Here is a 25,410-nt window from a genome sequence, read left to right as displayed (position 1 = left end):
AAAAGCAATTATGGAATAAGACTGCCACCTTGTGGTGCAGGTGAGTAACTACAGAGCCAGTTTCTCAGGCCAAAGCTTGGAGAAAACAAGGATGGGCAAGGAAGTCTACAGGACAGGACAGACCACACCAACACAGACTCACATCTGTCCCTAATACTTTATTGGTCACCTCTAGGCCTGTGCCTGGTTGGGCAGCTCCAGGAATGGGTTACCATTCACCACTCAGCTAGGAATATGAAAAGGCCTAGGACTAGCCCTTTTACATCACAGACTGTAGAATATGAGGGGGCAGATCTGACCTTTCCTAGGCCAGCACAGGCCACCCAGGTAGGGGCCAAGAGCCCAAGCTTGGTGCTTGTTTGTCAGCCTAGTTGTGTTTGGAGAAGTATTCCTTGCTGTCATCCACATTGGGCTTGATTGTGTCACTGCCTGGCTTCCAGCCAGCGGGACAGACTGTGGGAAGACACAAGAAGGCACATGTGAGGCTACGGTTCCATATTCAAGGCAGGACAGCACTGAGAAGTGAAGCGAGATCCGAGGTGCAGAAGAAAAAGCCCAAAGCCAAGTGGTCTAGGCCCAAGACCATACCATATGTGGATAGAAGCCCCAAGGCGAGGTATACATTTCTGGCTGACATTTTTATTTCTTTTTTGGCCCCTTTCACCCCATCTTTTTCCCTAATCCTCACCCCCACTAGACTTTGAAAGACTATGGTCAGGCTATGCCCTGCATGCTCTGATCCAACTAATTTTATTCAAGCCTGCCTTGGCACATGCCTTCTCAAATACCTTCTCTATAGATTTTTATTATTAGCTCCCAGCTCCCCACCCTCATATTGGGGTATCTCCACCAACCAGACTAGAAACTTCCTGTAGGTAAGTCCCTGAGCTGAATCATCTTTGGGGACCTCACATCCATGTCACACAGCTGTCCACAAAGGGACAGAGAGAGGGCTGCATATGTGCCCACTCACCTTCGCCATGCTCATCTGTGTACTGAAAGGCCTGCACCAGCCGAAGAGCCTCATCCACAGAGCGCCCCACAGGCAAATCATTGACGGTGATCTGGCGAAGGACACCTTTGCCATCAATGATAAAGAGGCCCCTGAAGATATACGGGTTCACAGTGAAGATCTGGGAGCTCCCATTCGCAAGGCCAGGGAGGGCATTACCCCAGAGTGGTCCCCTCACCCTGAGGATGGGGGTTCCCTGAGCACCCCACAGTACCTGTAGGCAATCCCCTCATCTTTCTTCAGCACACCATAATCACGGGACAAGCTTCTGGTTACATCAGCCAGCAGGGGGATATTCAGAGGGCCCAAGCCTCCCTCCTTCCTGGGGGTGTTAATCCTGGGGGTGGGAGAGACAGGGCTGAGACCTCGGGATGCCTGGTATAGCAGGGTCCTCACCCTGTGGGCCTGGGTGTGATAAAGGCTGGAGAGGGGTTGCTGGAGGAGAGAGATAAGGGGCTTTAGAGCAAGGCTCAGGGAGCCCCACCCACCCCACCCTGAAGTGGGTGCAGAGGGTTGTTTCCACAGCTGGGAAGACAAGCTAATGCTCTCATTCCAATCAAGTATTTTCAAATTTGCTGTGGTCTGCGGCATCTTAGGACAGAGCCCCCAACCTCCTTTGTCTCTAGCTTCGACCTGGGGACCAGCCATTCATGACCTTCAACTGGAGTGGCCACCTTCTTGAAATAGTTCTTGGGAGGGAGGCTGCTTTGCCCTAAGTGAGATAAAGCGTTTGTAACTCCACACCAATTAACTAAATTCCACATGCTAATTACTGTCATCATCATCATCATTAAGGACCTGGGCATCATTATATCCATTATTTTCAAGATGGGCAAGGGAGGTGAAGAGGTTGAGCGACAGCAACTAGAACACACAGCTCGGACCCTGCAGAGGTGTAGGTTTGGCTGCACCACCCCTCCCTGCTGGTCCCCACTCATACCAAGCCAGGTGGGTGAACTGCGAGTCTACAGAGACCCCCAGCACCTCGCAGCCCAACTTGCGGAAGTCCTCAGCATGCTCGCTGAAAGCGATGATCTCCGTGGGGCACACAAAAGTGAAGTCCAAAGGGTAGAAAAAGAGGACCACGTATTTACCTGGAGGAGGGGGCAGGAATAGAGGAGGACTGAGGGCCCAGCCCCTCCGATGCCAGGGCTCCGCCCCTCCTGGGCCCCTCCAGGCCGCCCTCACCTCTGTAGTCTGAAAGCTTCACCTCCTGGAAGGCGCCATCCACCACGGCGGTGGCCTGGAAGTCCGGGGCGGGCTTTCCGATGTGAGCGTTTCCGGAGGCCATGACTGAAAGCTGAGACCCCCCTCCACCCCCACCGCCCGGTCAGTGTGCCCGCGAAAGACCCTTTGTCCTCGCTGCTGAAGGTCACCCTGCGTGTTGGGCCCTCAGAGCGACTGAGGCTACCTCAATGTCCCGAACCCTCCTTGGTACAGACTGCGCCGCTTTTAGACCAAGGGAGACCCGCCCCCCCCCTCCTCCCATGCCTCCTGTCAGCAAGAGCGGTTCAGCCGCAGCCACCAAGCTTTCCATTAGCGTGCGGTGATGCGGACTCACCGCCGGGTGGGGGGAACCCCGGCAAGCTGGGGACGAGAAGCTCGCCAAGGCCCTGGCCTCGATTTCCCCACCCCACCCCAAGGACAAAGGCGGCCACCTCGTTGGGTGAAAAACAAAGGCGGCAGGCGCTGAAGTCTGGAGAGGGCCGGAGAGGTTCCAAGAGGGCTTCCCCCCAGGCCAGTGCGCCCCAGGCATCCCTACCTGCGTGGGGAAGGGTGGGACGCACAGAGAAGCAGACCAGCTGACTCGGGTTCTCAGAGACAAGTGTTCCAGGACAGCAGAGCCTTTTATGCGCGGCCCGAACCATGACGCTCAGGGCCGGGGGTGGTGACAAAAGGAGCGGTCGGGTCCACTGCCAACCTAGTGGAGGGGGAGCGGAGCAGGCGGGTCTGCGGCTAGCGGAGACGGCAGCCGCGGGCCGCGCCTACTGCGCCCACCCGCGAGGGTAGTGAGGGCCCCGCAGACTCCGCGCGGGGCTCGGCCCCGGAGCGTGGCGGGAGCGGTTGGAGTCCGGCATGGCCCGGAGCCCAGCTGCGCTACTGCTGTTGCCCCTGGTGTTCCTGCTGCTGACAACGCCTGTCCAAGTGTCTCCCGACTACCATTACTTTGGCGATCAGGGAGAAGGCGACACCTGGGAGCACTTACGGCTGCAGCTTCAGGGGAAAGGTAACCGCAGGCCGCGGGTGTGACGGTGCGGAAAGATGCCCCCCTGCCGTATATGCTGTTCCCCCTGGCATATGCTGTTCCCGCTCCCTGGCAACACTCTTTCCCCCAAATCTTGGCGGTTTGTTATTATTTTCTTGTCATGCCAGCTGCATTGGTTACCTATCTTCTTCAGCCAGGCTTCTTCTCAGACTTCAGAAGTTGACCTGCCACCTTCTTTATCTCCGCCCTTCCCGTCACTTATCCATGTCTTTATGGATGTGTCTGCTTGGGTCCTGCTCACACCCCTTCTCCCTGTGTAAGCTGCTTAAAGGCACCCCTTATTTCAATTTACGAATGAGAAAACAGCCTCAGAGAAAAGTGGCCAGTCCAACGGAGGCCGCCCGTGCTGAGCTGGGCGGAGATCTGAAGTCTCCATAAGGAGGATCTGTTCGCAGCCACCTGACAAAGCCTGCTGGTCAAGTGGCACGGTGCCCGCTGGAAAGGCTTATGATTATGTCCCTGAAGACGGGAGTCAGCTTCTGAGGGTGGGCACGAAGGGCATTGTACCACAGTTCCAACTGGCACAGGTGGGAAGTGTCAGTTTGCAGTCCCTCTGGGTCACTCACCAGATGTGTGAGCTGAGAAGAATGGCTTGCTTTTTCTAGGTCTCAGTTTCTCCACCTGGGACTAATGGGAAGACTACATGAGATCCTTTATGGCCGGGCGCCTGGCACAGAGGCACAGCACTGCAAACATGAGCTGTTGCTGTAGTGTCTTCGGCTTCCTCTCTCCCTAGAGTAGGGCTTGGGGGTAGGTGCCCCGCCCCCGACCTGGTCCTTCCTTCTCTAGACGCGGAGGACTCGATCTTCGGCCCGTGGGGAAAGTGGCACTGTCTTTGCGACCTGGGCAAGCAGGAGCGCAGCCGTGAGGTGCTGGGCACAGCGCCGGGCCCGGTGTTCATGGACCGCGAGAACCTGGTGCAGGTGCGGCCCTGCCGGCAACGGGACTGTTCATCCTGCAAGCCGATCGACTGCGACTGGAGGCCCTGAGTCTGGGTGAGAGCCCGGCACAGAGAAAGCAGGCCGGGGTGGTCTGGCAACTCCCCAGGGTGGGCGGCAACAAAAGAAGGTCAACGAGGGGCGCAGATGAGGTGAAAACCTGGAAGGGAGAACTGGGGCCCTAAGTCTGGGGCTTAAGGGTGGTGAGGGGAAGGAGAGAGCTGAGTCCGGAGATCTGAAACCTCGGGGTGGAGCTTCGAAAGCGACCCTTCCCACCTAGTTTTCCAAACTCAGAGCTCGGCCCTCGACCTCCAGAACTACGATTCCCAGGAAGCTGCACGGCAGTGGCGTAGGCTTTGGCTGCGCAAACGTCAACGCGGCAGGAGCGTTGGGGGCGTGTCCTGTACCCTGATTGGTTAGGCTCGCGGAAAACGCGCCGGATCTGAGTTTGCACACCTAGTTCCTGCAGCTGGTGGCGGCAATCGAGACCTCATGGATCTCAGAGAGCTGGAGAGAGACAATACGGGGCGCTGTCGTCTGAACTCACCTGTGCCCGCAGTGTGTCGCAAGGAGCCGTGCGTCCTGGGCGTCGATGAAGCGGGCCGGGGCCCGGTGCTGGGTGCGCCCCAAGGGCCGGGGTGAAGGAGGGACATGATACGGGGCATGCAAACTACACCGAAATGGGCGCCGGAATTGTATTGGATTCGGTGTGGGGGGGTGATAGTGGTGATAGCCATGACATTGGTGATGGCACCGGAAAATGATGAAACAGGGATGGCTCACTAGTTGGACCTCCATTTCCGCAGGCCCCATGGTCTATGCCATTTGTTATTGTCCCCTGTCACGCCTGGCAGATCTGGAGGCCCTGAAAGTGGCAGGTGAGTCTGATGTATGTCTGGGAAGGGGGTTCCTGCGTATGTGTAGGGATGGGTCTAAACTGGGGGGAGGGAACAGGAATTGGGAGACCCAGCCACTCTCCTTCTCTCCCAACCCTTCTCTCAGACTCAAAAACCCTGTCGGAGAGCGAGCGGGACAGGCTCTTTGCGAAAATGGAGAAGGATGGGGACTTTGTGGGCTGGGCACTCGACGTGCTGTCTCCAAATCTCATCTCTACCAGCATGCTTGGGCGGTGAGGGGTCCCTGGGAGGGGCCAGGGTGGAGGGGCAGCCAAACTGGGCTGGAAGGGATCAATGGCTGAAATGAGGTTGACTGGGCTCTGTCCCCCACTGCAGGGTCAAGTACAACCTGAACTCTCTGTCCCATGATACAGCCACTGGGCTGGTTCAGTTCGCGTTGGACCAGGGGGTGAAAGTTGCTCAGGTGAGCTAATTGTTGGGTTGCTCCATTTGATCACCTCAGGATAATGTGGGGTATGAGTGCAGGGAGCAATTCAGCACCAGACATATCTGTAGTAAGTACCTCAGGAATATTGCTGCTCTTGACTTTCTACTGCTTTCCCTACCCTAAATATGTGTCCCACTGAGGACCATGGTGGGGCCCCCAGCCTCACCCATATCTAAAGGCTCAGTGTCTAGAAGGAATCTCACATCTCTCCACTTGTCCTAGTGCAGGGCAACCTCCGGTCCTGGAAACCTACCCCATCCTCTTCAGTGTCCTCCCCTATAATCTTCTCCCAATATAGCAGCAGCCAACCATCACTTTCTCAAAAATGTAAACCTAAACATTTTGATTTTCTGATCACCATAGAAATTAATTAAGTCAGGAACATTCACAGTCGGGGAGGAGAATGAAATTAAGTTGCTGGAGAGAAATATAAGTAGGCATGGTGTCAAATGTTCAGGGCAAAGAACCAGCTGTTTTGAGAGAATGACAAGGGTAGATACACTTGAGGGAGGGAATGGAATAAGGGAGGCCTTGCTGAGGAGGCAGCTGAGATTCAGAACTGGAATGTGGAGCTGACAATCCAATACTAGAACAAGGACCCTACCCTTGAGTTCATGACCAAGTCAGGTAGATGGATGTTCAGCTGGTAAGCAAATAATAAAGGTGATTTCTGAGAACAATGACTACTGTGGAGATCACTTTCCTTTTTACCTCCCTGACCTTCTCTCTGCTCTAGTCACCGGGGCTTCCTACTCCCATCCAGCATACTGGACATCGTCCCACCTCAGGGCCTTTTCACTTGCTGTTTCCTCTTCCTCAAACACTTTTCCAGATCTCCATCCACATGGTTCATTCATTCCCTCATCTCTTTCAGGCCTTTATTCCAATGCTATCGCCTCAGGGTGACCTTCTCTGAACTGCCCACCTCTGTTTAAAATGCCAACCTCTTCTAGGCCCTGGCCAGGAATAGTTCAGTTGATTAGAGCATTGTCCTGATACGCCAAGGTTGTGGGTTTGATCTCTGGTCATGGCACAAACAAAAAGTAACCAATGAATGCATGAATAAGTGGAATAGCAAGTTGATGTTTCTCTCTCTCTTAAAAAATTATCAATAAGCCCTGGGTGGTGTGGCTCAGTGGATTGAGTGCGGGCCTGCGAACCACACAATTGCGGTTCGATTCCCAGTCAGGGCACATGCCTGGGTTGCAGGCCAGTTCCCAAGAGGGGACTCACGAGAGGCAACCATACATTGATATTTCTCTCCTTCTCTCCTTCCCTTCCCCTCTAAAAGATAAATAAATAAAATTTTTTAAAAAATTTAAAAAGTGATAGCTTCTTCCAACTCTCTCCTATCCTTTATTATTTACCTTGTTTTTTTGTCTGAAGCCCTTACCAGGGTGTCCCCTCCAGGAGAACATGGGATTTTTTTTTGTCTGGTGTGTTCACTGTGTAGGTCCCAGTATTAAGTGCATCCCATGGCATGCAGTAGGTGCTCAGTAAAATGTACAGTGGGTGCAGCTTGATCAGGAAAAGCCTCTTTGGGAGGTGATACATGAGCTGAGACCCCCGGAGAAAGATGCAGCCTCGTACAAGCTGAGAGAAGACTAGTCCAAGCAGTGGGCAAAGGCTGTGAGGCTAGATCATTTGCACAGTTGTTTATCCCAATGTTTGTTGAATGAATACTTTTCTGTCACCACTACAGGTATTTGTGGACACTGTGGGACTGCCAGAGACATACCAGCAGCGGCTGCAGCAGCACTTTCCCAGCATTGAGGTGACAGTCAAGGCCAAAGCAGATGCCCTCTACCCCGTGGTCAGTGCTGCCAGCATCTGTGCCAAGGTCAGCCCCCTTGCTGTCCATGATTGGCTCCTAGCATTCCTCTAGGCAGGGGACAGATGTGGCTGCCTTGAGGGAAGGAGGTCCCAAGTGCCTGTCTTGCCAATAGGTGGCCCGAGACCAGGCTGTGAAGAACTGGAAATTTGTGGAAAAACTAAAGGACCTGGACACTGATTATGGCTCAGGCTACCCCAATGGTGAGCAAATGGTGGTCAGACTGCTTTGGGAGCTGCCCTGAGGTAGTGATGCTGATGATAACTGTGGCAAGGCAGGCCTGAGAGTGGTTCTGCTTGCCCTGCTCCACAGTGGAGGAAACTGAGGCCCAGACTGGAGGCCACTTCCTCGTGCCCAATGTGTGGCAGAGCTAGTTCCCAGCTAACAGGCTCCTTCCTCCTTTTTCCCTCCCTCCCTCCCTCCCTCCCTTTCTGCTGTCTCTCTGGAGCCCCAGTGAGGGATTGAGACCCATGATGGGTGTCTGCACATTTGTTAAGGGAAAGGGNCTGGAAATTTGTGGAAAAACTAAAGGACCTGGACACTGATTATGGCTCAGGCTACCCCAATGGTGAGCAAATGGAGGTCAGACTGCTTTGGGAGCTGCCCTGAGGTAGTGATGCTGATGATAACTGGCAAGGCAGGCCTGAGAGTGGTTCTGCTTGCCCTGCTCCACAGTGGAGGAAACTGAGGCCCAGACTGGAGGCCACTTCCTCGTGGCCAATGTGTGGCAGAGCTAGTTCCCAGCTAACAGGCTCCTTCCTCCTTTTTCCCTCCCTCCCTCCCTCCCTCCCTCCCTTTCTGCTGTCTCTCTGGAGCCCCAGTGAGGGATTGAGACCCATGATGGGTGTCTGCACATTTGTTAAGGGAAAGGGGGCAAAATGAGCGGCAAAGGCTTATGTCCAGTGGCCCCAGCTCAGATCTATCGGTTTTCTCCCCGTGATGAGGCTCATTTTTTTTTCTGAAGTAGAAGTGATTGTGCTTCCCTCAATAGACACACAGGGGCAGATTCAAAGATTTGGTGGTTGAGTTCAAGGAACCCCCTGGTCCTTCTAAGACCCAGGAAGACTGGCAGGTTGGTGGGACAACACAGTCTGTGATTGGAACTTAGGTAAGGCCAAAGTGAAGAAACCAGGTCCAGGCCAAAAACAGTTTTGCCAGCATTTAGTGCTTACTGAGTGCCTGGTAGATACCATGCAGGGCCAAGCCCTGGGGACATAGCTGTGAGCAAGACAAACAAGGATCTCCCTATCCACTGAGCTCATGGCTAATGTGGGGAAGATGGGCGTTAACCGTAAAGTCCACCCATGCTGGTTTAATGACTGTTGTCCTCAGGGGGTAAGGGAGATGTCTCAGAGGCAGTCTTTTAAAGTAGTATCTTGAGCACACTGTTGGCCAGGGGAAGAGTCGGAGGAACAGGAAGGGGAACTGCCTGTGCGAGGGTCCTGAGACAGGAAAATGCCTCAGACAGTGGGAGGTGCCTTAGGTGCTCCAGAGGAGGCCTGAGATGAGGTGGTAGGGCCTCAGATGGCAGTCTGAGGAGCTGGGACTCTGTGGCTGTCACCATTGCCCACCCACCCCTCCCTTAGATCCTAAGACAAAAGTATGGTTGAAGAAGCACGTGGAGCCCGTGTTCGGCTTTCCCCAGTTTGTCCGGTTCAGTTGGCGCACAGCCCAGAGCATCCTGGAGAAAGAGGCAGAAGACGTTACGTGGTGGGTGTCCCAGAGGTACTGTGAGGAGGGAGGGAGGCTAGGGTTCAGCCCTGCCTGGGAGGGCTGCCCCCACCCCCCAAAGATGGTCAGCATTATCATCTCTCACCCACAGGGAGGACTCGTCAACAGGGGATCAGGAAGGACTAGGGAGGATCACATCCTATTTCAGGGAAAGCCCCCGAAACCACCCCCGTCTACCCCACCGGTACTTCCAGGAGCGTGGCCTAGAGTCAGCCACCACTCTCTAGGAGTCAGCCTGGGCCCCCTTTACCATCCCCTCAGTTTGTGATTAAAATTGCTTAAGGAAAGCCGAGCGTGAGGATTGTGCTTTGGGATGGAATGGGGTGGGGGTGTGCTCTGTGGCTGGATCCAGCTACCGAGTTTTGCACCCTAAACAAGGTGGACAGTGTTTGATTGATTTTTATTTTAACATGTATGTTTCATTGATACAGAATTAAGAAGGACCATACTGAGAAGCACCCTTCCCCAGCTCACTGATGGGCTTATTACTCAGTTTGTTTAGGCTACAGTAACAATACACCACAGACTGGGTAGCTTAGATTTTTTTTTTTATCCTCACCTGAGGATATGTTTATTGATTTTGGAGAGGGAGGGAGGGAAGAGGGGTGAGGAGGGAGAGAGAAAGAAAAAAACATTGATGTGAGAAACATCAATCAGTTACCTTCCATACATGCCCCAACTTGGGATTGAACCTGCAACCTAGGTATGTGCCCTGACCAGGAATTGAACCCTCAACCTTTTGGTGTATGGAACAGTGCTCCAACCAACTGATTTACCCAGCCAGGGCTGGGTGTCGTATTAACAGTAGACATTTCCCTGGCAGATGTGGCTCAGTGGATTGAGCACCAGCCAGCAAACCAAAAGCTCACCTGTTCGATTCCCAATTCCAGATCAGGGCACGTGTCCGGGTTGTGGGCCAGGTCCGCAGTGGGGGGAGTGCAAGAGGCAACCAATCCATGTTTCTCTAGCTCCCTCTTTTCCTCCTTCCCCTCCCCTCTCTCTAAAAATAAACAAAATCTGGCCCTGGCTGGTATGGCTCAGTGGATTGAGCACTGGCCTGTGAACCAAAGGTCACCAATTCCATTCCTGGTCAGAGCACATGCCTGAGTTGTGGGCCACATCCCCAATGGGGGGCACACAAGAGGCAACCATGCATTGATGTTTCTGTCCCTCTCTTCCTCCCTTCCCTCCCCTCGGCCTAAAAACAAACAAACAAATAAATAAAAACCTTAAAAAATAAAAATGAACAAAATCTTAAAAAGAAAACACCGAACATTTGTTAAAGTTCTGGAGGCTAAAGCCCAAGGTCAGGGTATCACCATGGTCATGTTCTGGTGAGGGCTCTCTTCTGAGTTGCAGACTGCTCACTTCTCACTGTGTCACTGTGTCCTCATGTAGGGAACAGGGTGAGGGGTCTCTGTGGGGTCCTTTTTATAAGGGCACTAATTCCATTCCTTTTTTTTTACACTTTTTATTGTATTTTTACAGTACCGTTTAGTCCCCTTATACCCCTTCCCCCAACTAATACTAATTCCATTCTTGAGGGCTCCACACTCATGACCTAGGCACATACTGAATGTTCTGCCTCCTAATACCATCATCTTTGGCGTCAGGATTTCAACATGGGAACTTGGAGAGACACCAACATTCAGACCATGGCAAGTGCCTCCTACAGAGGTAACTGCAGAGGTTATCTCCTTCCAGAGATAACCCATGTTACAAACGTGTGAAGAGATACATTGTCTCCCAAAATTTCTCTTCCAAAATTTCTCTTTCTCTTATTTTTACTTTTTATATTTTATTTATTTATTTTTAGAGAGAGGGGAAAGGAAGGAGAAAGGGTGGGAGAGAAACATCAATGTGTGATTGCCTCTTATGTGTCCCCTACTGGGGACCTGGCCCGCAACCCAGGCATGTGCCCCGACCAGGAATCAAACCGGCAACCCTTTGCTTCCCAGGCCCGTGCTCAATCCACTGAGCTACACCAGCCAGGGCTCGCGCGCGCTCGCTCTCTCTCTCTCTCTCTCTCTCTCTCTCTCTCTCTTTTAATTTAGAAAGAGAGGAAAGGAGGGAGAAAGAGGGGGAGAAACATTGATGTGCAAGAAAAACATCAATCATGCCCCAACTGGGGACTGGCCCACAACCTAGGCATGTACTCTGACCGGGAATTGAGCTGGCAACCTTTTGCTTTATTGGATAACATTCAACCAACTGAGCCACACCAGCCAGGGCTGCCATTTCATTTTTTACACAAATGAAAACAAACCATACTCTAGATAGCGCACATCACTCTTTGCACCACATATATCTTGGAGGTAATTCCCAATGGGTATCAAAAAACCTGCCCTGGCTGGTGTAGCTCAGTGGATTGAGCACGGGCCTGCGAACCACGCAATCGCGGTTCGATTCCCAGTTGGGGCACATGCCTGAGTTGCGAGCCAGTTCCCAGTGGGGGACTCAGAAAGGCAACCATACATTGATATTTCTCTCCTTCTCTCCTTACCTTCCCATCTAAGGATAAATAAAATATTTTTTAAAATAACAAAAAAAAATAAAAACCTTACTTGCTTTATAGCTGAAGAGCCCTCATGACACGACTGTTCTGTAGGGGTTTTTTATTTTTTATTTTTAAATATTTATTTATCTTTAGAGGGGAAGGGGAGGGGAAGGGGAGAGGAAGAGAAACATCTTCCTGGTTGCTTCCTGTGCATCCCCTGCTGGGAACTGGCCTGCAACCCAGGAATGTGCCCTGACTGGGAATTGAACCGCCATCGTCTGGTTCGCAGGCCAGTACTCAATCCACTGAGCTACACCAGTCAGGGCTCTGTTCTGTAGTTTAATGCCTCTTTATAAACACTGAGTAATCGTTCAGCTTGCTGTTAAATCTGTGTAATATGGAATGACGGTGATAGTTCGCTATTTCTTGTATACAGCTTTGTAGGATAAATTCCAAGAGGTGGGGTTGCTAGGTTAGAGAATCTTGTATGTTTATAATTTGGAGAAGAGATGTTTTCAAATTCCCCTCCTTGAAGGCTTGTACCCAATGGGCATGCCCATCAGCAATGTAAGTGAGCACTGAAGGCAGGGGATGAACCTGGTCCATTTCAGTAGTGCCTGGACACAGGAGGCATCCATCAAACTTGCTCTGTTGAACTAAAAGAAACCTTGCCCTGCCCTGGCTGGTGTGGCTCAGTGGATTGAGCGCCAGCCTGCAAACTGAAGGGTTGCTGGCTTAATTCCCGGTCAGGGCACATGCCTGGGTTGCAGGCCAGGTCCCCAGACAATTGATCAATGTTTCTCTCCCTCTCTTTCTCCCTCCCTACCCCTTCTCTAAAAAAATAAATAAAAATCTTAAACAAACAAACAAACAAACCCCTCTGTTTTCCAGATGAGGAGAAGGAGTAGGAGCAGTGTTTACAACCCAAATCCTGAGTTCCAGTCCAGCCCTTTGCCTTAGGGATTTGGGGGAATGGGGAAGAAAGGAAGGGGGCATCTCCCGTGTCAGGGAGCTTCTTCTTGGTGGCACACAGTGGGAGCACACGTGCCCTGGTCAGTCCTTCTTCTGACCTACCCCCCATTTCTGACACCTGAATGTTCCAAGTTACTGAGACAAACCCTCCAGAGTACAGGCCACCGGCATTCACACTCCACTAGTGAGTCACGGGCTGACTCTAGGACCTGAGGGTTAGAAGTGAGACAGCTATCACTCTGGCAACTATCTTTCCCACCTGTTTCCCCAAGAAGCTATCACATCATTTGTTCTAGTTGGTGACTTTATTCCGGGGTGAGGGGGAAGGGGAAATGAGTAAGAGTTGGGTTATTTTTCTAATAATCTGGAGTCTGGGGCTCCAGGCAGGAGTGATAGGGCTCTAGAAACTACAAAGCTGAGAGGAAGAGAGGGTAGAGTTCCGAGTGACTAGAGGGGCCGGGCAGCCGGGTCAGGGCGGAGGGATCCGTCTCCCATCTAAGAGCAGTGCCCCCTAGGGGCCACTGCCGCTTCCACTTCCACTCCCACTGCCTGCAACCTCCCGGATCCAGGTGCGAGGGTGGCGGGAGGGCAGGAAGGTGGATTCCCGGGCCCTCCGACCCTGTCTGGGATGCTGAAGCACCGACATGGAAATGTTGAGGCAGTGACCAGCGCCAGGAACAGCCACCGGCAGCGTATGGCCAAGAACCGAGCGGCAAAGGTCCACTCCATCAGTGAAGGTCTAGGAGAAGAGGTGGAGTTAGTGGGGAGGAGTGCAGATACCTTGGGGATGTGGCCCTCTGGTGCAGGCAGAGAGCGATTTTTCAAAACTTGGCCTTGGGAAGAGAAAGGCCCCAGAGTTCCATTGACAGTAGGGGCCAGAGGGGCGGTCTGGGGGCAGGCAATTCCAGCCTCTGGGTCCTCCTAGGAGTCTAGGGGAGGGGCCATAGTGGGGGGGGGGGCTCTTGGGGAAGGCGAACAGTTCTTACTGGTTCCCAAGAGGCTGGGGCTTTGGGGAAGGTGACTTGGGCCTCTGGGTCTTCAGACTTTGGGTGGGCTTAGAGCAGACAGTCCCTTGGGAAGGGCAAAATTGAATTCTGTGGACATTAGGGAGGCTGCAGGCATACACGTGTGTGTATTTCACTGTGGGAGGTTGGGCTGTAGAAGGGGGAAGGGTGGGGCTTGAGAATGCCAGGCCAAACTCTGGGGCCTAGGCGGTTTAAGACAGCACATACTAAGGGGAGGTTTCAGCCTCTTCCCGGTGCTGTCCCATGCTCACCTGGCCATAGGTTCTGCACTCAAGGTTGCAGTCTCTCTTTTCTAGAAGTGGCAGCCAAGTCGGGCCACAGGTGGTATCACTTTTACAGGTGGCAAACCTGGGGTCGGTGTGTGGAGAGCAGAAGGTGGGTGAAGGCTCTGCAGTTTCGTTCCAGTGGGATTCCTCCTCTCCAAGGATCCATGCAGTATATGCTCCTCCCCGTATTCGGGTGTGCTTAGGCCCGCATGGGTGCGAACACCACCCTCCAGAGTTCACTGCACATTCTCCACACATACCCATTCTCGCCCCATATTCTCCACACATATCCAGGGCTCTGTCACCACTGGCCGCATCCCTGCCCACCACAGCCCCTTAAAAGACTCAACCCTTTCACCTTCCCTTTTCAAGAAGGAGGCCCCGCCCCTTTGTTTAAGAACCGTGTCCAAGGGAGGCCATGCCAAGGGGCTGCCAATTTTCAAAGCCAGGAGCTCTACAAGCTCTGCCTCTTTCTTTCTAACCTCTAAACACCGGGACCTGCAAGCTGCAGATCCCACCTTCAGCCCTGTCCCGCCTCTCCTACCAGGCCTGGCAGAGCTCCGGGCAGAGGGACTGTGTCTGGTGTATCCCCAATAGCCGGAAGCGGAAACGACTGCGGAGGGCAACTTGGAGGTGTCCCAGGAAGGATTCGCACCTGGACATCGGGAGAGGCAGGCCCAGCTGGGTTAAGATGCCAGGGGCCTACCACGCCCTGACCCCTAGCTGGGGAAAGGAGCAAAAAGCGCAAGGAAATATACAGCGCGGGGGGCGGGGGGGGGGCGTACTCACCCAGGGCTGGGCTCCCCACAGCCCTCTGAGAAGATTCCAGGGTCCAGTGCCTCTGGTGTGTCTACCTCTGAGGAACAACCAACAGGGCAGTGGAGAAGGGAACTCCTTTTACTTGGGGTCTTGGATCCTCAGGAACGGTTGACCCCGTTAGTGTAATTCCTCCCAATCATAAAAGTTAAAGATGGCTCGAGGGGCAATGCATCTTCAAGCAATAATAATCATTTATCTTAATCAGCTGGTTATTTTTATGTCACTGATAGTATTGTAAGTTCTCAAATGCTTGCATAAACCCCTTTACAACACCTCCTTAATAAGGAGAAGTATTACTCCTTATTAAGGAGTAATACATGAGGCTACATGAGGCTGATAGAGGTTAAGTGATTTGCCCAGCAGCACCCAGCTAACACAGTGGCAGAGCTGGGATTTGAACCCAGGCAGCATCGCTACAGAGCCTGTTGCTTTCTAATCATCAGTCTTCAGCACTGGCCAAAGTTGCCCATCATGGTCACCCTAAGCCCCTGTTATAAGAAAATTCTGGCATTGCTAGCTTGGAGTGTGAGTTCTTGGGTTTTGGGGTTAGATCGGGTCTGAAGTGCTCACCTGCTAGGTGCAGCTGGCCTGTGCCCAGATCAGCCACCAGCCTATGGTGTCTCTGGGACCTAATAGGGAGTGAATGGCTCTCTCCACAGGCCCTTAGCAGGATCCATGCCAGGGTCAGTTGCAGGGCCCAGACCAGGCCGCTGAGTCGAGTACATTCCTTGCAGGCCATGTCCACCTGAGATAAGAGTCAGCTGGGTTATGGGATGAGTTTGGCCATCTTCTTCTGGGAACTCTGGGTGGTACTCTTGATGCACACCCAGGAAATGGTGCCAGGTAGAACAGAGAATGAGCAGTTGAGGAGGAGGCACTGGCCAAAGACCTTAAAATCCCAGGGTGCCACCAAGGCCCGTCTCTGACCCAGGATGCCCCCCACCCAACAAATGGTGTCCCCTCCATCTCTTCAGGTCCATATGCCTCCCAGTGTGACCATGCTGCCCCTCCCCCCTCACATCCAGCAGGACCTCTGAACCTTTTCAGCCTTCAGGTGACCCCCCTCTGTCCTCAAAATTAAGGGGGGCAATTCCAGCTCTTTCAATGTCCCTCTTTTGTCCAGTTATTCCTCCAAATCTTCTGTCCAGTCTCCCTCCTTCTCAATCCCCCAATCCCCACGGGCCCCTCTCATGGTCACCTTCTCTCAGCCTACAATCAGCTTAGGTGCTGCCGACAAGGGCTGGGCCTTTGGAGCCAAGCTTGGCTGTGGCAGGAGTCGAGTTCTGCCGCTGGGGTCCAAAAACCCCAGGCTGGAGGCAACTAGGAGTCTGTGGAGACAAAATGATTCCCTACCCTCCTGTGCCCCCCTTGGGGCCACCTCTCACCGCTTAGCCGAACTGGGGTCGAGGGCGCTGCTGAGACACTTCAAGGTTAAGTCCAGGAAACTGGGGCTGAAGAAAGGGGCGTGGTTTGATGCAAGGGAGGTGTTTCCCACCACCCCGCCCCCTGTTCAGCTGATCAAAGGCTGGAGAACCTGGACGGTGTGTATACATACATCCTTGTGTTTGCTTTTATGTTGAGGTTGTGGCTAAAACTCTGGGTCTATATGTGTGGGCTGTGTGTGTGTGTGTGTGATGAAATGTGTTTGTGTGGCAGTATGTTGAATGTTGTGTGAAGTTTATATGTGTCTCTTGTGTGATTGTGTGTGTGTTCAAAATCTGGATAAGGAGGACTGTAAATGTCCCAACCCAAGTACGTCCAGTTGAGTAAGAATCGGGCAATAAATGGAGGGGAGGGGAGTGTGTGTGCTGTGAAAATGTTGGATCAGTGAGTGGATAAAATCGGTCTACAAAGGTTGTTGGCCATAAATGTTTACTATGAGTGATCAAGGGGGTGTTGTCACATGTAGAAAGGGTGTGTCTACCTGAAATATGTGTGTGTGTCCCTTGAAAACATTTCCTCCATTCATTCATTCATTCAGCAAACATTTATTGAGCACCTGCTGTGTGTCAGATTCTGGGGATGCAGTAGCGACCAACATGTGAAAATCTCATTCTTTGTAGACCTGGCATTTTAGTAGATCCTGATAAGAAAAACAGCCCAGCCTGGCTGGCGTAGCTCAGTGGATTGAGCATGGGCCTGTGAAGCAAAGAAAAACAGCCCTGCAGTGGGTATGTGTGTGTGTGTCCATGTCTTGTTTTGGGAGGACAATGTGTCTGCATGCTGGATGAGAGTTTGTGTGTAGCTGAGCGTCCTTTGGCTTTGGGACTGTGTGTGTGTGCTTTGTTGAGTGTATGTGTTGTTTGTGTACTTGCCGTATATATGTGTGTTTATATTTTCTAAGTATGTATTTGCAGAATATGAGTTTGTGTGTGTCTGCTGAGTATGGGTGTATTTGCAGTGTGTGTGTTTGTGAAATGTTTGCCAAGTGTGTAGATATAAGTACATGAGTCTGCTGAGCATGTGTTATCATTTTGCTTGTGTGTGTTTTTGCAGAGCATGTGTGTGCATGTGTGTGCCTGTCCTCCTAGATATATTTTTGTGCATACGTGTTTTTGTGAGTGATGACCACTACCACAAATCCTTCCCTTCTCAGGCTAATGCAGAGTTTTTGTCTGTTTTACTGCTGTAGTCCTAGGTCCCAAAGCACTAATTTGCCCACAGTAGGTGCTCAATATGAGTTACATAAATGAACCGATTGCAGGCACTGTCTCAGGGCCCCTCTTGGGCACCCATTGATGTCCTGGAGGCATCAGCAACCAAGACCTGACGGACTTAACTTTCCCTCGGCCCGTCTTGGGGTAGCCCAGGGAGCTGGTAGGTCATCTCTGTCCAGCCTGTGGTTTGCCTCCCATCTGTCATTCCCCTCCCCTGACTTCAGCCCCCTTCCCTGAGCATATATTTCAGCACCGTGGACAGGATCTCGTGAGATCAGCACCACGGAGAGCTCTTGCGACGGCAGGAGTGAAAAGGGGCGACACGGGCGGAATCTGGCCCTTGGGCGCCGAAGCATGAGACACGGAGTCCAGGAGACAGCCACACAAACATGCCGACAGAGAGAAACAATAACTTAGGCAAAGACGTAGAGATGAGGTGTCAGGAGTGCGGGGAACACGCAGACCTAGACCTCGCTGTTGCCTTCGTCGACAAGCAGGGGTCGCTCCCATCTACTGACACGCCTTCACAGCTTTGGGTCCAGTTAAGGGCCGGATCTTCTGGGAAGTCCCTTCCTATACCTAGTCTTCCAATGAATAGAGTTAGGGTGGGGAGCCCTCCAACACTGTGCTCTCTAACTCTGGTCGGTTTGGCCTCAACTGTGGGAACACTACGGAGGGCAGATTGAAAATCGCTTCAGCTGCCCCCTTACCCAAAGACCTGCTAATCGTCCCTATAAATATAGCCGGGTCTAGCCCGTCTCCTTAATCCTGCGATGGGGGAGGGGTCAGCAGAGGGACTGCAGGGCTCTTCTTGGCAAAGAGGGCGGCACATGGATGTAAATGTTTCTGTAAATCTCCCATGAGGACGGATCTTTCGGTGAACATGTCACTCTAAACGTCTCTCCTTGGGATGTGGGGGTCTTGTGGGCGGGTACAATTTATCACAGAGAACATAGCATGTAGGGGTCTTTCATTGGGGGTATCCTCACTAGACTCTCCAGGCGAAATGTCGCCCAGGGAGATTTTTCAATGCAGAGATGTTCTTTTCTGGGAGAGGGGGCTTTTAGAGGGGGTGTCGCCTCGCACAGACCATCTGTCTTAGGAATCATTTTCAGGCTGAGGGAGGGTCTGGTTGGAGAAGGCCTCGCGTGGAGACTCTCCCTGGGGGAATGTGTCTCCCCGAGAGGGTCGCTGGGGGTGTCGCATGGGGAATGCATCTCAGCGAGAATGTCTCTCTCGAGGTGTTTCGTGGGGCATGTCTCTCCCTGGGGGTGTCTCCGCGGCTGGGCATTCTCGTGTTGTCTAAAGGCCCCTCCCTTCCTCTCCCTACCTCCCCCACCTCCCAGCGCCGGGAGCCGAGGCCGAGGCCAAGGCGGGCTAGGGCGCCCAGACGCAGTGACGGTGCCGGACGCGCCCCATTTCGCTCCACCCCCCTCATCCCCCCCGGCCACCGCCGCCGCTGCCGCCGCGATCCCCGCGGCTTCTCCCTCCCTCCCTCCTCCCTCCTCCCGCGGCCGCCGTCGCCTCCCTCCTCCCTCCCCCGGGCCGCAGCCGCCACCAGCTGCAATGGACGACTCCGGCCTGATCCGCCGCCGGAGGATGCAGGTAGGTGGTAGCCCGGCCGGGGCAGAGGGGAAGGGGCCGGCGCCCCGGGGCGGAGCACCTTGGGGAGAACTTGTGCCCCCTCGCCGGGCCTGGGGGTGCTGCCCGCGGGGAACTCGCTGGCTGCGCGTCCTGCCGCGCCGGGAACCCCGCCCCTCAGGCGCCACCCGGGGATCCAGGAAGCAGAAGGAGGGGGTCCAGCTGCGCTCCACCTCGAAGACAGCCTCGCGAGCGCCTGGTCCACCCGAGGGGAAGGGGGCTAGGGCTGAAGTCATTGCCCTGGCACTCTGCCAGGCTGGGGGTGAGGGCGTGTAGAGCAAAGTTATTGCCCAAGGGCTCTAGCCCTTTGGGGCTGCCGGTGCCGCCACAGCCATAAACATGTTTGTGTGGCAGCTTCGCCCCTTACCACCTCAGGAGACCCTTTTGGAGGTGTGGGGACCCCCCTGCGACTCCATGCACCTGCCCGGCATCCAGGACTGTTTCTACTGACCTAATTGGACAGGCACCTAGACAGTCTTCCTCCTCACTCTTTATTCCACCCCGCTTTACTACACCTCCCCCCATCCTCAAGTCCAGGGCAGCTTGTGGGTGGGCGGGAGCGATTTTTAGCTCCTTGCAGCTTTAGAAGATGCTGGTCTCCAGGCTGCTCAGCGGCGGGAGGTGTGAGTCCACTGCACGGAGTGGGACACTGAGGATTGCTGTGTAGTATAGGAAGGCAGGGACAAATCCAGACGTCAGCAACTCCCACTTCTAACATGGGTGGGGATTCTGAAGCTGAGAAGGGTCTTCTCCTGTCTTTGCTCTGAGCTTCTAAGGGTTAATACAGGGGTTTGGTGTTGCTCCCAAACTGCCCCCAGAAGGAAAACTGATCAAAGCTTCACCCCACGGCCTGCCTGGGATCTGGCCCTTCTGAGCCTCGTTGCAGCTCAGCCCCATGCTAGATAATCTGGAGTAGTTTACATAAAGCCTTACGTGGACCCAGACTCAGGCTACATCTCTTGCCTGAAGCTTGGGAAAAGAAGGGGAAGATTCAAACCCCCATCCAGAGCCTAGTACTTTTCTGGACTCCTCTAATCCATGGTCCCTGAGGTTGGACACCAAGCTGATCAGTCATTGCAGCAGGAAAAAATCCCAGCGAGATGGCAGGAAGGACTTTCCAGGCGTCTGATGATGCTGGAGCTAGACCTGTGTTGGAAAGCTATTTTGTTTTCAGAGCTTAGATGGCCCCATCTAGGAGCCTTGGGATCCTCAGGTCTTCCCTTGATTCCCTCCTCATTCCAGGCCTGACTTAGGAGGAAGGGTTCTGAGAAAAGGGAGGGAAGAAGCTGTGGCAAAGCCAGAGCAGGTGCTGAAGGAGCCAGACGGGGTACTCGCCCTCGGGTCTCTAGGAAAAAGGAAGGAAGGGGCGGTGCCTGCGCCGGGTATGTCCCCGCCTTCCAGGTGGGTACCAATTTCCATTGGCTCAGCGCCACGCAGGACTAATGTCTCTCTCGCAAGACTCCACCCTCAGCCTGGGATCCTCCCACTCACCCTCCAGTCGGTCCCGAGGCTACCTGCAGTCCTAGTATTGGTGCCAGAGTCTTACCTCTACCTCTTCCCTCTGGGAGGGTTAATCAGTTTGCTGCCTAGACACACCCTCACACCAGTGTAATCGTTTGGGAACTGTACGTCCCACAACCGCTGTGCACCCGAGGGCTACCTGTGAGGCACAACTATACACACACACACACACACACACACACACACACACACACAAACAGCATCCTGAATTCAAATGCCCTGTCTGCAGAGCCGTCCATTAATCCTAGGGAGAAGTAGCATCCACTTGGCACAATCGCTGTGCAGCTGGGGATGGATGTGGCGTCTTTTTACACTGATGCCAAGGATCCAAATCCTCTACCGCTCTAGTTTGCCCCTTTGTTCGACTTTAGCATGTTTAGGGGCGCTAGCAGACGGGGCCAGGTTTGAGGACTTCTTCGAGACGGGCTTAAATGTTCCCCAGGGGCTCACCCTCGAAGGCTAAGTGTACCCCTGTCTGAAATCCTGGGCTCCGTGGCCAGAAAAATCCAGGTCTTGATTTCGCTTGGGCCATTGCAGTCTCGACACCGGCTAGGCTGATCCAAGAGGCTGCTCATTCAAGCTGATCCTGCAAAGACAGGGGAAAAACCCGGTATGGATTTTAGGTCACCCAATGGCTCGGGATGGCAGGTCTGCCAAAGTGGACCGTATGCCCTTTGACCCCGATCATACATGTGTCCTTCGTACATGAGAGTGGGAAGTCCCTCTGGCCCAACTTCTGTCAAAATCTGCCCATCCACAATAACTCCTGTTCCCATGACCTAATATTGAGTGCTAACTATGTACTAGGCATCTTGCTGAGGTGCTAGCCATCTATATCACCTCAGGAGGCACAACCATTACAACCTCTAGGAGGTACAACTATTACAAGGTCATTTGCCAAGGATATAAGAGGCAAAGCTGGGATTTGAACCCATGGGCTTTCTGCTTTCAGAGATTCCGTAAGAGGATTAATTTTCTCCTGGTTGGAGTCCTCAACAAAAGGGCTTAGGAAACCCTCACCCAAATCTTGAAGCCCTACCCAATCCCCTTTATTCACATCAGCCTGTTGACTCAGAACTGGCTGGGAGGCAGTACCCTCTCCCCATTGCTCTCAGAAAAGGGTTCAGACCTGTGTAATTTCTGGTCCATTTAGTGACCTCCTGTGTGCTTGACAAGCAGAACACAACCGTCTTCTGATGTGTACACATAAAGTTAGTGGCTACCAATTATTATCACTGCCATTATCAAAAAAAGACACTGAGCCACCACCTGATTCCCAATTCAAACCTCAGTTTTGAGCCACCCTATCTATTCCCACTCCCAACTCTGTGGATCTGATGGAGAGTGGGTTAGAACACTCAGAGTATGGAGAAATCATTCATTCATTCATCCTTTCATGTTTGAGCATGGCAAGTTTATTCCTGCCTCCAAGTCTTTGCAGTTTCCTCTACCTTGATTGCTTTCTACCCAGGTCCTTCCAAGGCTGCTGCTTCTTTACATCAGGTATCTTAAAAGGCACCTCCCCCAGCAGCCCTCTCAGACTATTGTGACCCATCCTAGCCATTTTTCATCACATCACTTTGCTTAATTTTATTCATGACAAGTTATCACTGTCTAAAGTGATGTGTTAATGCCTATATTGTTCTTGTCTCCTTCCCTCTAAATGCTAGTCACAAAAGGACAGGAATTTTTTATTTGTCTTATTTACTGCTGTGTCCCCAGCACTGGGGACACAGCAGTAGGTACTCAAGAAATATTTTTTAAAATGGACTCCTATTTCATTTGCACAGAAATACATTGAAATATCAACTTAGGAGTTCTCTAGGGGGCCCTGTGCTGGCCTCTCACTGGGGCGGGGGGGGGGGTGGTGGTGGGGAGAGGAATCAACCTGGTACACTCCACTGCCCGCCCCCGCCCCGTCCTTAGCGCGTGGCCAAGGGTGCAGGTGATAAATACTGATGAGGGGTCTGTGCCATCCAACTTCTCCTGAGAAGACTTGAAGGCAATGGCTGCTGGCCAATGCTGACCTCTATGCTTTTTTAAATTTTTAAAAAGATTTTATTTATTTTTTACTGCAATCCTTTTGCTCCTTTGCCTTCCAGAAGGATTTGCCCCTGCCTCGGAAAAGCAGCAGGTGAGACTTGGGGAGAGATGCTCTGAGCTGGACGCCCCTTCTCCTGCTGGGGGTTGGGGCCTCTTCTAAGCGCGTTCAAGGGCGGGTCCTGGCGCGCTGGAGTCCCGCTGCGCCCCCTCCTGGCAGGCCGCAGCCGCACGGCCCTCCCCTCCCCCGCCCTTCTCTGCCCGCTGCGGCTCCAGCTTCCACCCCGCGCTCTCCCTCCTCGCGCCGCCGCTGCTGCCGCACCTGCCACCATGTCGCCGCCGCCGGGTCATGTCTGACTCTCTCTGGACTGCGCTTTCCAATTTCTCGATGCCCTCCTTCCCTGGCAGCAGTATGTTCCGCCGCACCAAGAGGTAGACCCCCCCATCCCTCAGACCCTGACCCAAGCCGCCCCACCAGCCGCTACCGCAGGGCGGGGCTGGGGATGCTGCACCCGGCCCAGCTGCGCCAGAGGTGCCCGCGCTGCGCCTTTCTGCCCGGGATGGGGCTGAATGGGGGGCAGTGTAGGCTCGAGACTGGGGGTACACTGGAAAGAACCGCTGCAGAGGGAGGGGGCTGCTGCGGGGGGTGGGGAGTGCAGTGCCTTTGTCTGTTGGCCCTGTGGGCTCTGGTAGCTCAGAGAGGGTAAAAGAAGAACGGGAGGGTAGGGGCTTGGCACTTTCAGAACAATAGCCGCAGCCTGGCCTCCCCCCACCCTCATGCCGCATGTTCTGGCCGCACTAATATGCTCAGTCACTGCGGTGGGGGTGGGGTGAGGGGATTGAAGGGCTGGGGTCTCTTTCCTCGAGAGGTTGGCTCCTGAAGGGCAGAAAGAAGGGGGGGGTATTTTGTCATGGGACAAACTTCCCCCCAACACAGCCTCATATAGAAAATAGTGACACACAGCTTCACATAGGACATGACCACATACACACACACACACACCAGCCCTAGTGGCCCAGATACACCCAGAGGCACCACAAATACCTAGTGATACAGTGGCCATATGTCAGACACCTGCAGAGACACACAGGGGCACCCCTAGCCTTACAGTAACAACTAAACCCACAGGTACACTATTGTGTACATCCAATAAGATGTTACCTGTATGGTGACACACAGGATTATGAAACCAGAGGTGCACAAGACACATATGTGGCAATAACATCCATGCATCTGGAGTTATAACACGATATCATCCTAAGCATGTCACATGCTGTATCACGTGGGTGCCAAAATAAACACTGGGAATCTTGCAGAGAATGAGACACACAATATCACATATTATCATATGCAAGACTCATACAGGAAATGGCACACATGATGGAATGTTCAGACATGCCCAGTATCACAGGGTGTTAAACCTACACACAGTAGATGACACTTGTGGACACTCATGGTGAATGTCACACACAGACACAGTGACAGTCTCTCATACAGACTTAGAGTGCCACATGAAGACAGACACATACACATGGAGCAGAAATCATACCTCATGCAGATGTTACAGCACACAGTGGCACATCTAATCATGACACACCACATTAAATATTGTCACATAGGCACACACAGGTTGCATCATACAAGATAAACACAAGGACTGTCACACATGATGTCACACTAGTCCGTGCCCAATGCTGAACTCACACACTGGGTGACTGCCACACATGGATACATGCAGCAAATGTCACACATAGACCTAGACACATAGGCACTCAGTACCTCCAATAGTGTCACATAAACAACATGACTGTCAATCTGTGACTTACCCTATGCCCCACATGGCCACACATGGTTCCTATCAGAAGTCTCTCACATACACATCGCACCTGCGTTCGCTCCCATACACATCCTGCCAAGGATTCTAGTGGTTTTCTAGGGACATTTCCCAGAAAAGGAGTGTGGCTGGTTGGGCTCACAAACTCCCTGCCTGGGCTGCGGCCCGGCCCCTTTGCCTCCCCTTTCCTGCAGCTGCCGCACCAGTAACCGGAAAAGCCTCATCCTGACCAGCACTTCGCCCACGCTGCCGCGACCCCACTCCCCACTGCCTGGACACCTGGGTGAGACAAGTGATGGGTGTGGACCAGAGGAGGGGTGGCCACGGGAGAGGGGTGTGTTCATGCTGCAGGAGGGGTGGGCCAAGTCTGGATAGTGGAGAGCCCAGATTGGACAAGGGGCGAGGCTATCGCTACATGGGCGAGGCCAGACAGCAGAAGGTTACTTACTGATGGGCGGAGCTAGATTGGTAAGGGGGTGGGTCAGAAAGAAAGATCCATACCTGAGGGGCATTGGCTGTGTCAGAATAAGTCAGAATTGTCCTGAAGGGCCGCCTGGTCAAGCTAGGCGACCTAAACGTCTTCGAAAGGCGGGGCCACAACGAAGGGGGCGTGGCTCACTCACGCTTTGGGACTAAAGAGAGAATGGCTGCTGCCTGCAACCCGTTTTGGGGATCAGGAAATCTGCTGGGATGGCCACCCAGCCCAGACCTAAAGATCCCCCTCTTTCCGCCACAGGTAGCAGTCCCCTGGATAGCCCCCGCAACTTCTCTCCCAACACCCCCGCCCACTTCTCGTTTGCCTCTTCCCGAAGGTGAGTTCTTGTCTGCAGGGCCCCAGAACCCTCCCTGGTCCGACTCTCCCCACCCACTGTCTGGGCTGCCGTCTGTTCCCCTCCTAACTGGACCTGAGCCAGGGCCTGAGGGTTCCGCAGAATGCCCCAATGTCCCCGACGGAACCAGCGCCCAGCCCTAGGGGCGGGGCCTATAAGAAGGCGGTGCCAAAGCCATTGCTGAG

At 53.3% G+C, this 25,410-nt stretch overlaps 5 protein-coding genes across 11 annotated transcripts in view; 3 read left to right on the top strand and 2 right to left on the bottom strand.

Annotated features, from left to right (window-relative positions):
* Positions 1-143: 143 nt before the first annotated feature.
* Positions 144-2,911, bottom strand: PRDX2 (peroxiredoxin 2). 2 transcript variants are annotated; one of them, XM_037041877.1, is made up of 6 exons: positions 2,775-2,911; positions 2,201-2,323; positions 1,953-2,106; positions 1,227-1,349; positions 974-1,104; positions 144-453 (listed from the first exon to the last, which is right to left on the bottom strand). In XM_037041877.1, exons 1-6 carry the CDS (start codon positions 2,878-2,880, stop codon positions 368-370), a joined length of 723 nt encoding a protein of 240 aa, XP_036897772.1. In that variant the 5' UTR covers positions 2,881-2,911; the 3' UTR covers positions 144-367. The 2 variants fall into 2 exon arrangements, with proteins under 2 accessions (XP_036897772.1, XP_036897773.1); XM_037041878.1 differs by having other exon boundaries at positions 2,201-2,312; positions 2,775-2,862.
* A 65-nt stretch (positions 2,912-2,976) lies between these two features.
* On the top strand, positions 2,977-5,094 carry THSD8 (thrombospondin type 1 domain containing 8). 3 transcript variants are annotated; one of them, XM_037041884.1, is made up of 3 exons: positions 2,977-3,239; positions 4,068-4,273; positions 4,497-4,585. In XM_037041884.1, the coding sequence occupies exons 1-2, from the start codon at positions 3,089-3,091 to the stop codon at positions 4,265-4,267; spliced, it is 351 nt and encodes a 116-aa protein (XP_036897779.1). In that variant the 5' UTR covers positions 2,977-3,088; the 3' UTR covers positions 4,268-4,273; positions 4,497-4,585. The 3 variants fall into 3 exon arrangements, with proteins under 3 accessions (XP_036897779.1, XP_036897778.1, XP_036897777.1); XM_037041883.1 differs by having other exon boundaries at positions 2,982-3,239; positions 4,511-4,599; XM_037041882.1 differs by lacking the exon at positions 4,497-4,585 and adding an exon at positions 5,023-5,094 and having other exon boundaries at positions 2,987-3,239.
* On the top strand, positions 4,694-9,414 carry RNASEH2A (ribonuclease H2 subunit A). Its single transcript, XM_037041876.1, has 8 exons — positions 4,694-4,835; positions 5,023-5,094; positions 5,219-5,345; positions 5,449-5,536; positions 7,263-7,400; positions 7,507-7,594; positions 8,978-9,101; positions 9,214-9,414. The coding sequence occupies exons 1-8, from the start codon at positions 4,709-4,711 to the stop codon at positions 9,347-9,349; spliced, it is 900 nt and encodes a 299-aa protein (XP_036897771.1). The 5' UTR covers positions 4,694-4,708; the 3' UTR covers positions 9,350-9,414.
* Positions 9,415-12,882: 3,468 nt separating this feature from the next.
* RTBDN (retbindin) lies at positions 12,883-16,147 on the bottom strand. Of its 3 annotated transcripts, none has more exons than XM_037041879.1 (6): positions 16,087-16,147; positions 15,272-15,446; positions 14,672-14,738; positions 14,427-14,537; positions 13,868-13,964; positions 12,883-13,330 (listed from the first exon to the last, which is right to left on the bottom strand). In XM_037041879.1, exons 2-6 carry the CDS (start codon positions 15,438-15,440, stop codon positions 13,103-13,105), a joined length of 672 nt encoding a protein of 223 aa, XP_036897774.1. In that variant the 5' UTR covers positions 15,441-15,446; positions 16,087-16,147; the 3' UTR covers positions 12,883-13,102. The 3 variants fall into 3 exon arrangements, with proteins under 3 accessions (XP_036897774.1, XP_036897776.1, XP_036897775.1); XM_037041881.1 differs by having other exon boundaries at positions 16,055-16,114; XM_037041880.1 differs by lacking the exon at positions 16,087-16,147 and adding an exon at positions 15,900-15,960.
* Positions 16,148-22,820: 6,673 nt separating this feature from the next.
* Positions 22,821-25,410, top strand: part of MAST1 (microtubule associated serine/threonine kinase 1) — a 28,037-nt gene continuing 25,447 nt past the window's right edge. For both annotated transcript variants that reach the window (XM_037041874.1, XM_037041872.1), the window contains exons 1-3: positions 22,821-22,992; positions 24,590-24,678; positions 25,132-25,207. In XM_037041874.1, coding sequence (XP_036897769.1) covers positions 22,910-22,992; positions 24,590-24,678; positions 25,132-25,207 — 248 coding nt within the window. In that variant the 5' untranslated portion in view covers positions 22,821-22,909. The remainder of the gene's footprint in view (positions 22,993-24,589; positions 24,679-25,131; positions 25,208-25,410) is intronic.

The sequence above is a fragment of the Sturnira hondurensis genome, unplaced genomic scaffold (genome assembly GCF_014824575.4).
Source record: "Sturnira hondurensis isolate 20B ecotype Veracruz unplaced genomic scaffold, ASM1482457v3 Scaffold0003213, whole genome shotgun sequence".
NCBI lineage: Eukaryota > Metazoa > Chordata > Mammalia > Chiroptera > Phyllostomidae > Sturnira > Sturnira hondurensis.
The sequence above is the reverse complement of the archived record's forward strand: the minus strand, read 5'-3'. Positions and strand labels throughout refer to the sequence as shown.